Source organism: Rousettus aegyptiacus, unplaced genomic scaffold, assembly GCF_014176215.1.
Source record: "Rousettus aegyptiacus isolate mRouAeg1 unplaced genomic scaffold, mRouAeg1.p scaffold_m13_p_10, whole genome shotgun sequence".
Classification (NCBI taxonomy): Eukaryota; Metazoa; Chordata; class Mammalia; order Chiroptera; family Pteropodidae; genus Rousettus; species Rousettus aegyptiacus.
The window spans coordinates 83,330,248-83,343,065 of record NW_023416285.1 but is presented as its reverse complement, the minus strand read 5'-3'; the positions used below and the strand labels follow the sequence as shown (position 1 = coordinate 83,343,065).

The 12,818-nt window shown below is 35.6% G+C and overlaps 1 protein-coding gene across 4 annotated transcripts in view; it reads left to right on the top strand.

Annotated features, from left to right (window-relative positions):
- MYO3A (myosin IIIA) overlaps window positions 1-12,818 on the top strand; it is a 186,788-nt gene that overhangs the window by 55,657 nt on the left and 118,313 nt on the right. For all 4 annotated transcript variants that reach the window (XR_001594451.2, XM_016124960.2, XM_016124949.2 and 1 more), the window contains exon 9: window positions 1,695-1,850. Coding sequence is in view for 3 of the 4 variants with exons in the window: in XM_016124960.2 (XP_015980446.2) it covers window positions 1,695-1,850 (156 nt within the window). In the remaining variant the exon portion in view is untranslated. The remainder of the gene's footprint in view (window positions 1-1,694; window positions 1,851-12,818) is intronic.

Below are 12,818 nucleotides of genomic sequence, written 5' to 3'. Positions count from 1 at the left end.
TCTCACGAAATTCTTTGGTGACTTTGAAGGGTTCCCACAATTCATAATTATGCCCTGTGTCTACATATTCTTCCAAACTGATCCTCAGTGGAACCTGCTGACTTTGACATATTTCACACAATTTCACCTCTGAGGAACCTGCTGACATTGACATATTTCACATAATTTCACCTCTGAGAAACATTTACTGATTTTCTCCAGGCAATTAGTATTCTGCCCTGTGTTCTATCACTGTATTTGGTATATCTTCCTCTAATATAATTGTCGCTTTTATTTAGCTACCTTCTTAGAGGTCTTTCTCCCCAACTAGACAGTAAGCAACTCCAGGACACTGAATGTGCCTTAATCGTCACTGTAACTCCAGTGTCTTAGCAAAGTGCCTGGTACACATCAGATATTGATAAAGTCTTACTACAATAAAATAATTTCACATGCGACTAAATTGCTGCAGATCTCAGAGATTGACACATTCTATTAAACTCAATGGGGACCAAGATCTCTTGTTTTAATTTTCAGACATTGTCCATCTTATTCCTTAGTGCATCTTCCTGGAAAATATCTTTTTTTGTAAAGCCCAATAAAATAAATTGCCAAATTACCACCCCAAGGAAGATTAACAGTAGAGATGAGCAATGGCTCTGATCAAGTCAAGACATGGCTCTCTTCTTCTTTCTTTCTTTTTCTCTATCCCCAAATGACAGCCCAGCTCTGATCAGCAGCACCTCAGAATCTCAGGTTTAGAAGGATGTTAAAAATTTATATAGCCCAAACTCGAATCCAGAGTATAAGATCTTGAACAAGTTCACTGAGTGGCCATACAGCCAGTAAACTCCCTAATAAAAATAATCATACTTCTCAATGCAGCCCATTCCATCCTCGGTAAACGTCACTGTTGGAAAGTTCTTTCTTATACTGACCTCAAATCTGTTTCTCTCTTAATTCCACAAGTTGATCCTAGATTTTTTTGTCCTTTGTGACCACTGAAAACTGTCTAACCCTCTTCCACATATTTGAAGACAGCTGTCACAGCTGACGGAACATCCCAAGTTTGTCCAAATGCTCCTCCTGTGATGTTGTTTCGGGTGCTGTCCCCACCCCCCCCCCTCCTCTTTTTCTGGGACTCTGCTCTGGTCGAACCTCCTAAGAAGTGTGACCTTCACTAGTACATCTACTGTCTGAACTCAAAAAACATCTACTGACGTGAAATTTAAACATCTTTAGCACATTAACCTTCTCAAATGGGTTACAGTTCGATCACGTAGAAAGAAATAGATCAATTGAGAGGTCTTTAAAAGCATTAGTAAAGGGAAACTGAAAATTTTATTTTTAATTTTAGGTAAGCCTTAAAACTGTAATGACTTTATTGTTATTTATCTTTAGCTACTGACTTATAAAGGGGACTTTTCATTGGAGACTGAGTTTAATTTTCACTGTGCAGTAATGCTCGCTGGGAGACCGGGGAAGTAGCACTCAGTAGGAAGTTGGTGTCACTGCTGCATAATCACTCACAGATGTGTGCACTGTCACAAACATTCTTTTGATCATCGTGCAGTTTAACACTTTTTGAGATATGTGTCCTGGGCTAAGCAATTATGAGGAGCACTGTTCTCTTCTGTCACAGTAGTTTTTAGGAATACAAATCATAATTCATCTAACTTATCTAATAATTGCATGTTCTTTTTTTGCCAGTGCAGGTGCTTGACTAAAGATTATGAAAAGCGTCCAACAGTGTCAGATCTTCTACAGCATAAATTTATTACTCAAATCGCAGGCAAAGATGTGATGTTGCAAAAACAACTCATGGAGCTCATTGAAATTCATCAACGCGTGGGAAGCACAGAAAAGGCCAGGTAATCAAATAATATCTTGATTCCAAGAGTCCAAAGATCATCTAAAGACTCTGAAAATTTTATAATGCAATAATTGTTAAGGTGAGAATGGAACTCATTTAAGTTTCCTGGTTGTGGTTTGGATATAAAGAGACATTTGTATGAAAAGCGAATGTTACATGTTGAATTGCATCCCAATGTTGGTAAAATTAGCAGCAGCATTTTTTAAACATCTTTATCAGAACAAAGAATGTAAACTTCAATAGATGGTTAATATTGGTGTATATTTTTGTATTTTCTGCTCCTCTGTAAAGTAAGGTACCTCAGAATTGAGATTTAAAAATCAACATAAAACTCAAAAGACTTTTTGACACTGTTATTTGTTGGTATCATTTTCCCTGGTTGGATTATATTCAGAAATCGCTTTTAATGTCTTTACATTTCCTATTTGGATTTTAAAGAATCTGCTATGTATAGTTTTATAATGAATCTCTGACTATATTTTTTGCTTGTTATAGAGAAAGTATATGTTTATTTTAGGAAATTTAGAAGATACAGAGAAGTGTACACCATAAAATCAATCAAGTATAACATTCTAATCTATAACCTTCTAGTATCTTATGAATGAAAATATATTTTAAAACAAAATTGGAATAATATTTTTATATGTTCTGGAGCCCACTTTCTTTCACTGAATAGTTAATATTCATGTCATTAAATATTTCTTCTACCACAAATTTTCAAATTGCTGTACAACATTCTCTTGCACAACTATTCAAGGATTAATTTAAATAATCCCCTATTATTAGACATTTAGGTTGTTACTAATTGTTTTTACTCTAACAAGTAACACTGTAATAAACAGAGCCATACATGAATCTCTTACTATTTTTTTAAAGATAAATTCCTATAGATGATTCTGCCAAGTCAAAGAGTAGTCTTGTAATTTAAATTCGTTCTTGAGAATCATATTAGTTTCATATCAGGAGCATATCAATATTTAGGAAATTAAGAGAAGTGAGTAGAAAATCAGACATGATTTATAAGACATTTGTATTTGAATTCTTGTTGTGGTTTTATATATTTAATTCCTTTTTTTTTTTTGATCTACAAATATTTTCTCCTAGTATGTGGCTTATGTCTTCATTTTCTTAATGGTATCTTTTGATGCAAAAAAAGTTTTTAATTTTAGTGAAATGCAAATTTTTTTTTTAGTGTTAGTTATAAACTTTTTTTCCTATTACAGTTGACATGCAATATTAGTTTGTATTCATTTTAGTTGAACAGTAAAGAGGTTAGACATTTATTTAATTTATGAAGTTATCCCCTAATTAGTCTAATTCTTATTTCTTTAATGCCTAGTGTGTGCCAAACATTATATTAGGACTTTGTTTATATTATCTTATGTGATTTTACAACAACCCTGCAGGAAATGTTTTATGATACCCCATTTTCACAGCTGAGAAGAACCAAGGTCTGCAGAGGCTAATTAACTCATGGAAGCCTGCACGGGTAGTAAATGATTTAGCAGGGATTCAAATCCTGATCCCAAAGCCCAAGCTTTATTCACCTGAGTGTAAATGGCCTAACGATTGTGAATGATCTTGGGAGATAATAGTCCTTGTCTATGCAGCCTTGCTAGAGAAACAGAATATACCTGTAATGAAGAAAAATTACAGTTGTGAGTGGAATCGAGTGTCAAAAAGAAGGAAGCAGGCATGGAGTTTATAATGAGGAAGCAGGCATGGGTTCATACATGCCCATCTTTTTATGTTTCTGTGAGTATAATTCCTTAGTCTGCTACAATCCTATCCTTCCCAAAGCAAACAGACAACCATCAAACAGAAATTGAGATGTACCAACATTGTACAGGGTGTTCAATGTCAAGAACGATCAAGGATTTGAGATTTTACATTACTTGCAAGCTAGTAAGTTGACTTGCCAGTTTCATTAAAGGCTAGCAGAAGATAGGAGACCTGTGGATCAGAGACAAAGGACTTAGTTAAGTCAGCAGCATGACGTTTTTCATGCTGGCTGCCCTTGCCTCACAAGTCCTAGGAGTGATATGTAATGGCTTAGGTAAATGTTGTATATACAATGGGTTTGCTTCACAGTTTGGGAACTCTAAGCTTGAGAAACTAATCTATTAAAGGTGCTGCTTACAAACCTGTCCAAATTTTTCACTGGAGCAGACACTATATTTATTATGCTGGACGGTAAACAAAACATATACCTGTCCTGGGGGGAGAACTTACCTTTAAATTCCAAGATTATTTGCTATACAGATGTCCTTGGAAATATAATCGGGAACAAAAGGCAATACGAAACATGCAGAAATGTGAGAGACCCATGGAGAATTACCTTCCAGCATTCAAGCATTGTAAGAATTGTTGAACTACACAATATTTAGATTGTAAGCCTGGTGCTCTAAATTCTAGTGATAAAAAAATATTGAAAATGGCTACCTATTGAGTGTCATGTTAGGCTCAATACTTTTGTTTTTGAGTCACAAAATTTATTGTTTATCTAGTTATGAATTCAGCTATGCTTGCAATATGAGAACTCCTGTCCTACACAGTTATAGAAAGTTTTCAGTCATTATTTCTTTAAATATTTATTCTCTCTCATTCTTTTTATTAATTCTAAGAGATAAATATTAGAATGTCCTGCTTTACCTTATATGTCTTCTAATTTCTCTTTTGTGATTGTCATCCATTATTTATCAATCTCTGCTGCGTTTGGATGATTTCTTCAAAATTGTTTTCCACTTTTTTAATTCTTTCTTACACTAGGCCTAGTCTAAATTTACTACATATACTGATTTCTCATGCTGATATTTCTATCAATATCTGTATTTTTCATTTCTAGCATTTCTCACTATTTTATTTTTCAACCATTTATTGTTTATTCATATCTGACTTTTTATATCTGGCTATTTATAGGTAGCTAATTTCTTTCTCTTTTTTGTGAATGTAATTCTTTCCTCTTTCGTAGACTATTTGTCATTTTTTGATATGTTATGCATTTCAATAGAGGTGAATTGTCCTGGTTTGTGAGTTCATTTTCTTCCTTATTATTTGATTTCCTTCTGTGATTTAGAATTTTAGTTTACTCTTTCATCTTGAATGAGGTGTTTTTTGTTTTACTTTATTTTTTCTTTCTGCATTACTTTCTCCTGTTTTGGATGTTTTTTGCCTTTGCCTTTGTGGCTTCAGGAGCCCTTTAGTCCAAAACTTTAATACCTATCGTTATTTCGAGGATACTACAGATCTTGTTACTAAGCGAGTATGAAGTAGACCACAAGTCTCTGCTCCATCCTCCAATTTCAGGCACCTGGCTCTATGAAAGGGAGAAGATGCAGAATTTTTTTCAGTCTTCTCTCTTCTCAGCAGGAGATACCCTCCTCCAGCACGCACACACACAAACACACAATTAGCTCCGTTCTGTCCAGTGAGCCTAGGTCAAGGCCATCATTGTGAGTGGGGTGTTTTGGTTCCTTTACCTTCTAGATTTCTTCTGCCTATTTCTATCACGGACTTTGAATCAGCCTGTAGTTTCTGCTCTCTTACCCAGTGTGTATCTGATCTGTTAGGTCCACCGTAGTGCTCATCTTGTTTTAGAAAATGTCTTTGTCTTTTTAATTCTACTTAAAAACATTTTTTAAATATTTTATCTTCCACAATTGTATGTTTGGAGAGGTTAGGAGAGGAGCTTAAATTTTCAATCCACAGCCCCCTTAGTCTGAAGTCATAGGAGAAGAGAAGATTTTACTGCTCTCAGCATTTTTATACTAGCTCCAAACTGTTCTCACAGTTTGGACCAAAAAAAAAAAAGGCTCTGGTGTGCCACTGCAACACCTTGGGCGAAAGTAGTTCCTCTTCAAGGTCATACAAAATTATTTGATCTAAAATTGATCTAAAATTTGACTGTGCTGAATCAATAGAACTAACTCAAAGCTGAAGTTTTTTTGTACCCGATATTAATTTTTGGAATTGGATTGACATACGTGCTTGGCAGGATAGCTTCTTTTTTTTTTTTTAATCACAATTCAGTTTTTTAAAAGACTGCCCTACTACAAATTCAATACAAACTGAGTACTTTAAATTTCCTGATGATGGGGAGGGGATAATGTTAGAAGGCAGTGTGGAATGGATACAGAAACTTTCTATTTTAAGTTAAGACCTGAGTATAACGAATCACTCATAACTTGTTCAACATATTCTGAGCAAACAAGATGCAGCAACCACTTCTATGACGGAGTCCTCAAGCACAGGAATGCATTTTTCACCAGAGTTAAAAGTGACATTGTAGGAGTGCGGACCGAGTCTACGAGAAATCCGAATGATAAAATATTTTAAAAGAAAGGTTTAATTCCTCTTTACAGTATTTGAAAATACTCACAGATTTAATGGGAACAGATAAAAGTCATTTGTAATCTAAGCATACCCTTCAACCTCTTGACTAAAAACAATACAAGCCAATGTAAAAAGAAAAGCATCATAGTGAAAAACACTGATGGCCAAGCGGACTAAGAGGAAAGCAGAGAACCAGGCGTAGGCATGAAGCAGAGGAAGCGGGGTGCCTCGAACATCCTCCCTCAAGAGCTGCCTGTTGCTGCAGCACTTCCTGAAGCAACACTGTTTCTTGAATGCCACAAACACCCCTAAATATTGGTAAACTGACTTTGAATTTCATATCACTCCTTTGACAGTCAAGTTCCGTACAGGATCATCTGATTCCTCCCTCACTTGGTCTTGTCTCGCTTCTAGTTCCTATGTGGGAGGCAAGGTCCTTTCTCTAAACCATCTTAGAACTTCCCCTACGGAGGAAAGGTATTTTGAGATGCTGAAACAATGATTACCCATTATGTGCAATATGCATCCAGATTCCTAAAATTCATTCTTTTATATATCTCCAACGTTTACCTAAAAGTATTATTTAAGCTATGATTTGCATTCCTTGTAAATAAAGGAGGACCTTGGCTCGTTTCTACTTGAATAACAAATTCCAAATTAGAATTTCTTTCTGTGGTAGTTGTATTATTTACATGTTAGCTTTTAAAATTTATTTTATATGTAAGCAAAATAACTTTAATATTTATTTGATATGCTTGGCTTGCTAGGGCCGATTAACTTTTATATGTATAAATTATGTTCTGCATATAATTTTGCAGAAGCAAAAAGGAATCTATATAAGAGTTTAGTAACTTAAACATACTTATTTCTTAAGTTAAAAATACTGGCTGTATTTGTGGTGCTGTTGTAATCATCCCACTTGTCCCAGTATATATGGTTTTCAAACCAGGATAACAATATCTCAAAAGATTAACAAATGAAAGACAAACTGAAAAACTGTCCAACCCTTCAGTGCTAAAAGTACCAGGTTCAAGCTGCCAATTCTTTATTTAGGTGTAGGACTTTATGTAATGGAAATTCACTTGAATAGGATTTTGATTTGACAAAAAAAAGAAAAAGAAAAGAAGAAGAAGGAGAAGGGAGGAGGAGGAGGAGGCGGAGGAGGAGGAGGAAGAGAAGGGAAAGAAAGAAAAGAAATAAAAGGAGAAAGCAGAAAAATCAATAGGGAGTAATAATAAGGTTCAGTGCCAAACAATGCATGAGTCTATTTTATTTTCTGTTTTCTGAGCAAGATAATTTTTTCTCTAATGTCTGTGTCATGTCATGGTGAGAATTATTCACCCTTTGGAACATTTTCTTTTTCCCCTTAATACATGGAACTTCTAAAATGTTATCCTGGCTGCTCTTATAATAAACATACCCTTGATTCCCGTCTCCATGTGGACATCTCTAAAACACTTGAAAACCAAAATGTCCAAAATTGAAATTATGCCATCCCACCCCCAATTAGTTCTTTTTTCTCTTTCCTATTAATGACACCACCACTCATCCTATTATGCCAACCAGAAATCTAGGCTATCTTGACATGATCTTCTCTCTTACTTTCTCTTTTTAGTCCATAGCAAGACTACATTTCTTACACTCTCACTCGACCCAGTACCAATTGAGATATAATCCTTGTTATCACAGAAATCATAGAGATAACATTCCTGTTGTCTCGGTATTTATTGAGGCCATTCTATAAAGCTCAGAATGAGGTGCTACCCAAGGGTCTGACAAGTGAAGCAGCTATAGAGTCTGCACTCTTGGGGCTTACTCATTAGTACAAGGGGTAAGGCAAGCATGTAAATAACCGTTACGCAAAGTAAGAAGTTCGAGTCCCCTGAAAGGAATACAAACAATGTCCTGGGAGACTTCAGAAGAAGCAGAGAATATTTCTGCTAACAGGTGCGAGACATGTGGGCTTAGCTGGGAGGTGGCCTTTAAACCAGCACTGCAGAGGATAAATGGGACTTACTCATGTGAAAATAGAGCCAACATTATTTCTGGAAAGTGTGGAAAATCATGAAAATAAGGAGGTATGCTTACAGAAAAGCATTTAATCAAAATTTTAAGGAAATAATTCAAAAATAAGATTGAAGAGATATGGAAGACCAGACCACAGAGAGCATTGAAAGCCAGGCTGAGGGGTTTGACCTGTGTTCATGACAGCCCTGAATTTGCCTGACACCTGTATCTTACTGTCTACTATCCTTTCATGGGTTGTTAAGAAGGTAAATGTTATACCAAGACTCGCTATAGAAATAATTTTAGATGCATTTTGCTTATTCCCAATATTTCTAACTTTAAGCTAGTATTTTTTTAATGTGGTATTTTGAAATTGCTGGGAGAAGTTGATCCCCATCATGTTTAGTTATCAAGGCAGTTCATGGCTAGTGTTTAGATATTTTGAGATAAGGAATCTATTGATACGTATATCTATTTTTATGTTTTTGTGTAGACGTTTTTATTGTTTGGAGTTTGTGTGTATCCATATTTTAAGTAAATTTTATTGTGGAAAATTCCAGTCTTATCTTGGCCAAAACAAAAGGTAAAGGAATTGTTCATATGAAAACTAGGAGAAAAGGTCTCATCAAGCCCTGAGTTGGTGGCATTGTCTGTCCAAATTAGAGAACTCAGAAAGAGACAGATGAAGTTGGAGGAATATAGTAAGGGCCCACTGCAAGCCCAGGGCATTGAGAAATTATCATTTATCTTTCTCTACTTGAAATATCACCTTATGCCTTTCTTCACGGCTTCCCCTTCTGGAAAAGCTCCCAAATAAGAGTTAAATAGCTTTCAAACGTGGTCTCTTATCTGGGAGAAATTTTATAAGGAATAGACAATTGAATTAAGCACCCTCTGGGAGACCATTAATGAGTGTGCTCCCAGGTAGCAATAAATAAAGAGACTCAAATAAACAGGAAGAGGCAGTCACTTAAATGTACGAAGAAGCTGTAAATAATCCCTAGGAGTTTCATCGAAGCTTCAAAACAAAACAAGACAAAACAAACAGAGTAAAGGGTTATCGTGGTCATACAATCTGCCATCTATGTTGACTCAAGTAACTAGAGGAAACTGAGACCAAGGATAAAAAAGGCTTGTTGGGAGGCTTGTCATTTTATGGGAGCCAGAACCCTTTTGTCCTAATACCTAGTTCAGTTCTAGTCTGTATCATGCTGTGTTCTTTTTCCCCACAATGAATAGTCATACGATCATAGACTGTTATTGTTAAAATGGAATTTTTCTTCTGGTTCTTGATTTTAGAGATCAGAAAACTAAAGCCAGAGAGTCTGAATCCTGACAATTTTAAAATCAGTTAATGGCCAGCCCTGGGCCATAACTCAAACGCCATAATTTTCAGACCAGTGTGTTCTGTGTTTCTCACTAGTAGTAGAAGTTACCATTCACAAAACTACTGATATGAAGAGTTTCTATTGGACTTTTTTGGGCTGCTTTGTATGATTTACTCAAAATGGGCATTTAAACTTAACTTTTAACCAGTTCATTTGTGATTGGGGCTTGCATTCATGAGTAATATATTCAAGGGTCAAGAAATCTTAGCTCAGTTTCCCCAAAGAACTTTTTACTTTAAGATAATAAGTGTGGAAACAGCTAGTTTTAAGTGGTGGTCTAGTTTACAGCATCCTTGAAGTATTTGGGATATAATCATTTAGAAACTAAATTTTATCGACTGTTTAATATGAGTTGATCATCAACATCATGATCTCTTCATTTTGCAAAGATGCCTCATCTCTGCTTTGAGTTTAAGGATTGGTTATTAGTAGCCAAATATCATCCTTGTAATCTCCCCTCTTCATTCTCTCCTTAAAAATAAACTTCAGAGCCATATCTCCAAATGTCAGAACCTTTGAGAAGCCTTTCCCAAAGCCCTAAGTATGTTTGCATTTTCTTTCCTCTATGCTTATACAGAATTTTGTCCGTGCTTCAATGGCAGACAGACCTCGAATCAAATCCTCAACCTTCCACATACTAGTCCTGCCATGGACTAGTTTTGTGACAATGGGCAAGTAACTGAACTTCTCTTAGACCCAGTTAAATCTTGTTTATGAATTGGGAACTCTAAGAATACCTACCCCATAAAGTTGTGAGGATAAATGAAATAACCTAAAAAGCATGAAGCTCAGTACCTAGCACGGGGTTAGTTATCACCATCACTTTATGGAGAGTCGTATGCATCTATATTTTATGAATATTAATCATCTTTCTATCTCCCATGCTGAGTCCAGTTCTTTGCTCATAGTAAGTGCTCAATAAATATGTATTATCTTGAATCAAAGAGTTTGAGTTGAGATCTGGAACAGAAAGTCCTTATCTGGATGAATATATTCAACAGACACAGTTAATAGCACATTTAGCTGTTTATCACTTCACTGAAAATAACTGGAGAAGCAATTAATATGAAACATTTTTCTTGAGAGAAGGGTTTAAAATGTTTTTTTTCTAAAGAAAACTTTTATTTTAATAGTTTCTCTTTTTATATAGTTCTCCTGCTGGCTTAGTGGTGGAAGCAAAAAGAGGACTTAGGAGAAAAATGATAAAATTTACATTAACATCTTGTTGGTTCATAAAGCCATCCAGTGAAGTTGCATGGTGTGGGACATGGTCTTGCAGGATGACACCATCGAGGTGCAGTGAGCTACAGCAGAACTAGTCTGGCAGGTCTCTCAAAGTCATCTCCGTGCTGTTTCTTAAACTTTAGTTGTCCATACAGCAGGATAATCCGACTGATACCATATGTTAAATCATGGTAAATCATATGTTATAGAGGTGTTTTGCTAGTGGAAGTTATGGAACGAACGGAGTTGGTCATGACCTTATAACCAAAACACATAGTTCTACAACTTAGATAGCAATGCTGGCCCTTACAAGAGAATGTTGTATTATTTTCCCTTTGAAGCCCCCTTGTGTGGGGCTCACACTCTCATTATCACTGTAGTTTTACCAATTGAGCTCTTATAGTTATTTATATGCTTCAACTCTAGCTCTGTCTTTGCAGGTGTCAGTCCATGCATTTTCTCAGGCAGCAGCAGATTGAACTTTGAAACATGCTTCGATCATCTCTGCTTCTTAATTCTTTTGAAGGAATAACGAATATTAGTTTATTTGTAGACGCGACCCTTACTTGTTATTTAAGGAATCCAATCAATACACACACATCAATATATACACATATAAAGATGCTTTAGAAGATCACAAAAACCACTGCCTCAAGGGGGAAAAAACCAGCATAAACATTTGATGAGCACAATCTCTCTCTCTGTCTCTCTGACTGTCTGCCTGTCTCTCTCTCTCTCTATATATATATATATGAAAGAAAAAGAGAAAGATTTTACAAATATTGATTTGTTTTTTATATACTACTTTAATTGAAAAATTAATTGATGTCATTAAAATTTTATATGTATTTCTAAGAAATAATATAGAGAAACCCTATGTACCCTCCACTTAGTTTTCCTCAGTGGTTACATTTTGCAAAACTATATCCAATCATCCACCCCCCTCCCCGCCGTAACTACAGGGGATATGTTCCAAGACCCCCCACAGTGGATGCCTGAAACCGTGGATAGTACTGAACCCTATACCTATACCTACATACCTATGATAAATAGTAAGAGATTAACAACAACGATAATAAAATAGAACAATTGTAACAATATACTATTTAAAAAAGCTATATGAATGTTACATTACTAAGTAAAAGAAGGGTAACTTGAACACAAGCGCCCTGATACCATGACAGATGATCTGATAACTGAGAGAGCTGCTAAATGACTGATGGGCGGGCAGCAGACACAGTGTGGACTCGCTGGGAAAAGGGATCATTCACGTCTAGCGGGGACAGGACAGGTTTTCATGTACTCAGAATGGTGTACAATCTAAAGCTTTTCAAATGGCTTATTTCTGGAATTCCCCATTTAATATTTTCAGACTGCGGTTGACTGCTGGTAACAGCAGCTACGGAAATCGAATGTGACTAAGGGAGGGACTACAGTTAATGCCATTTTAAATGGCCATTTTACTTAAATTTATAGAAGAAAAACTAAAGACAAAATGAAGAAATTGTTGGAGTTAAGATAAATGTTTATCTTAAGATAAATGTTTATCTTTCTTTGGCTTTTCCTAAAGTTTAAAAGATTCGATTCATTTCAATTCCATTCTAGACAATATCTGCCATCTCCTTGCTCTGAAGGATGAAGTCAGCAGTTCCTCTTCCCCCCATCTCCTGTGTTCACTTCCTTGCGTTGTTATATTATCTATTCTTTTATATTGTCAAGGTTTAATATTTGCAGTCTGTCTCAAACCATAATATTTAGGGTTGCATAACCTTTGTTCTGTATTTAAATTGATTCACTGCTCACCATGTCTTTTCTTTCTTTCTTTCTTTTTAACTGCACTCTCTCTTTTTCTGAGTTCTGCAGTTTTTCTCTTGGGCAGCTAAATTGTGTCATTTTGTAGTTATTCCAGAAACTCTCAAACCTGAAATCTTTCCTACTTGTGCTTGAAGCTCAGTTTCACTAGGTGAAATATACTTAAGCTAGCATCTCTTTTTCTTAGAATGTTACAAACATTG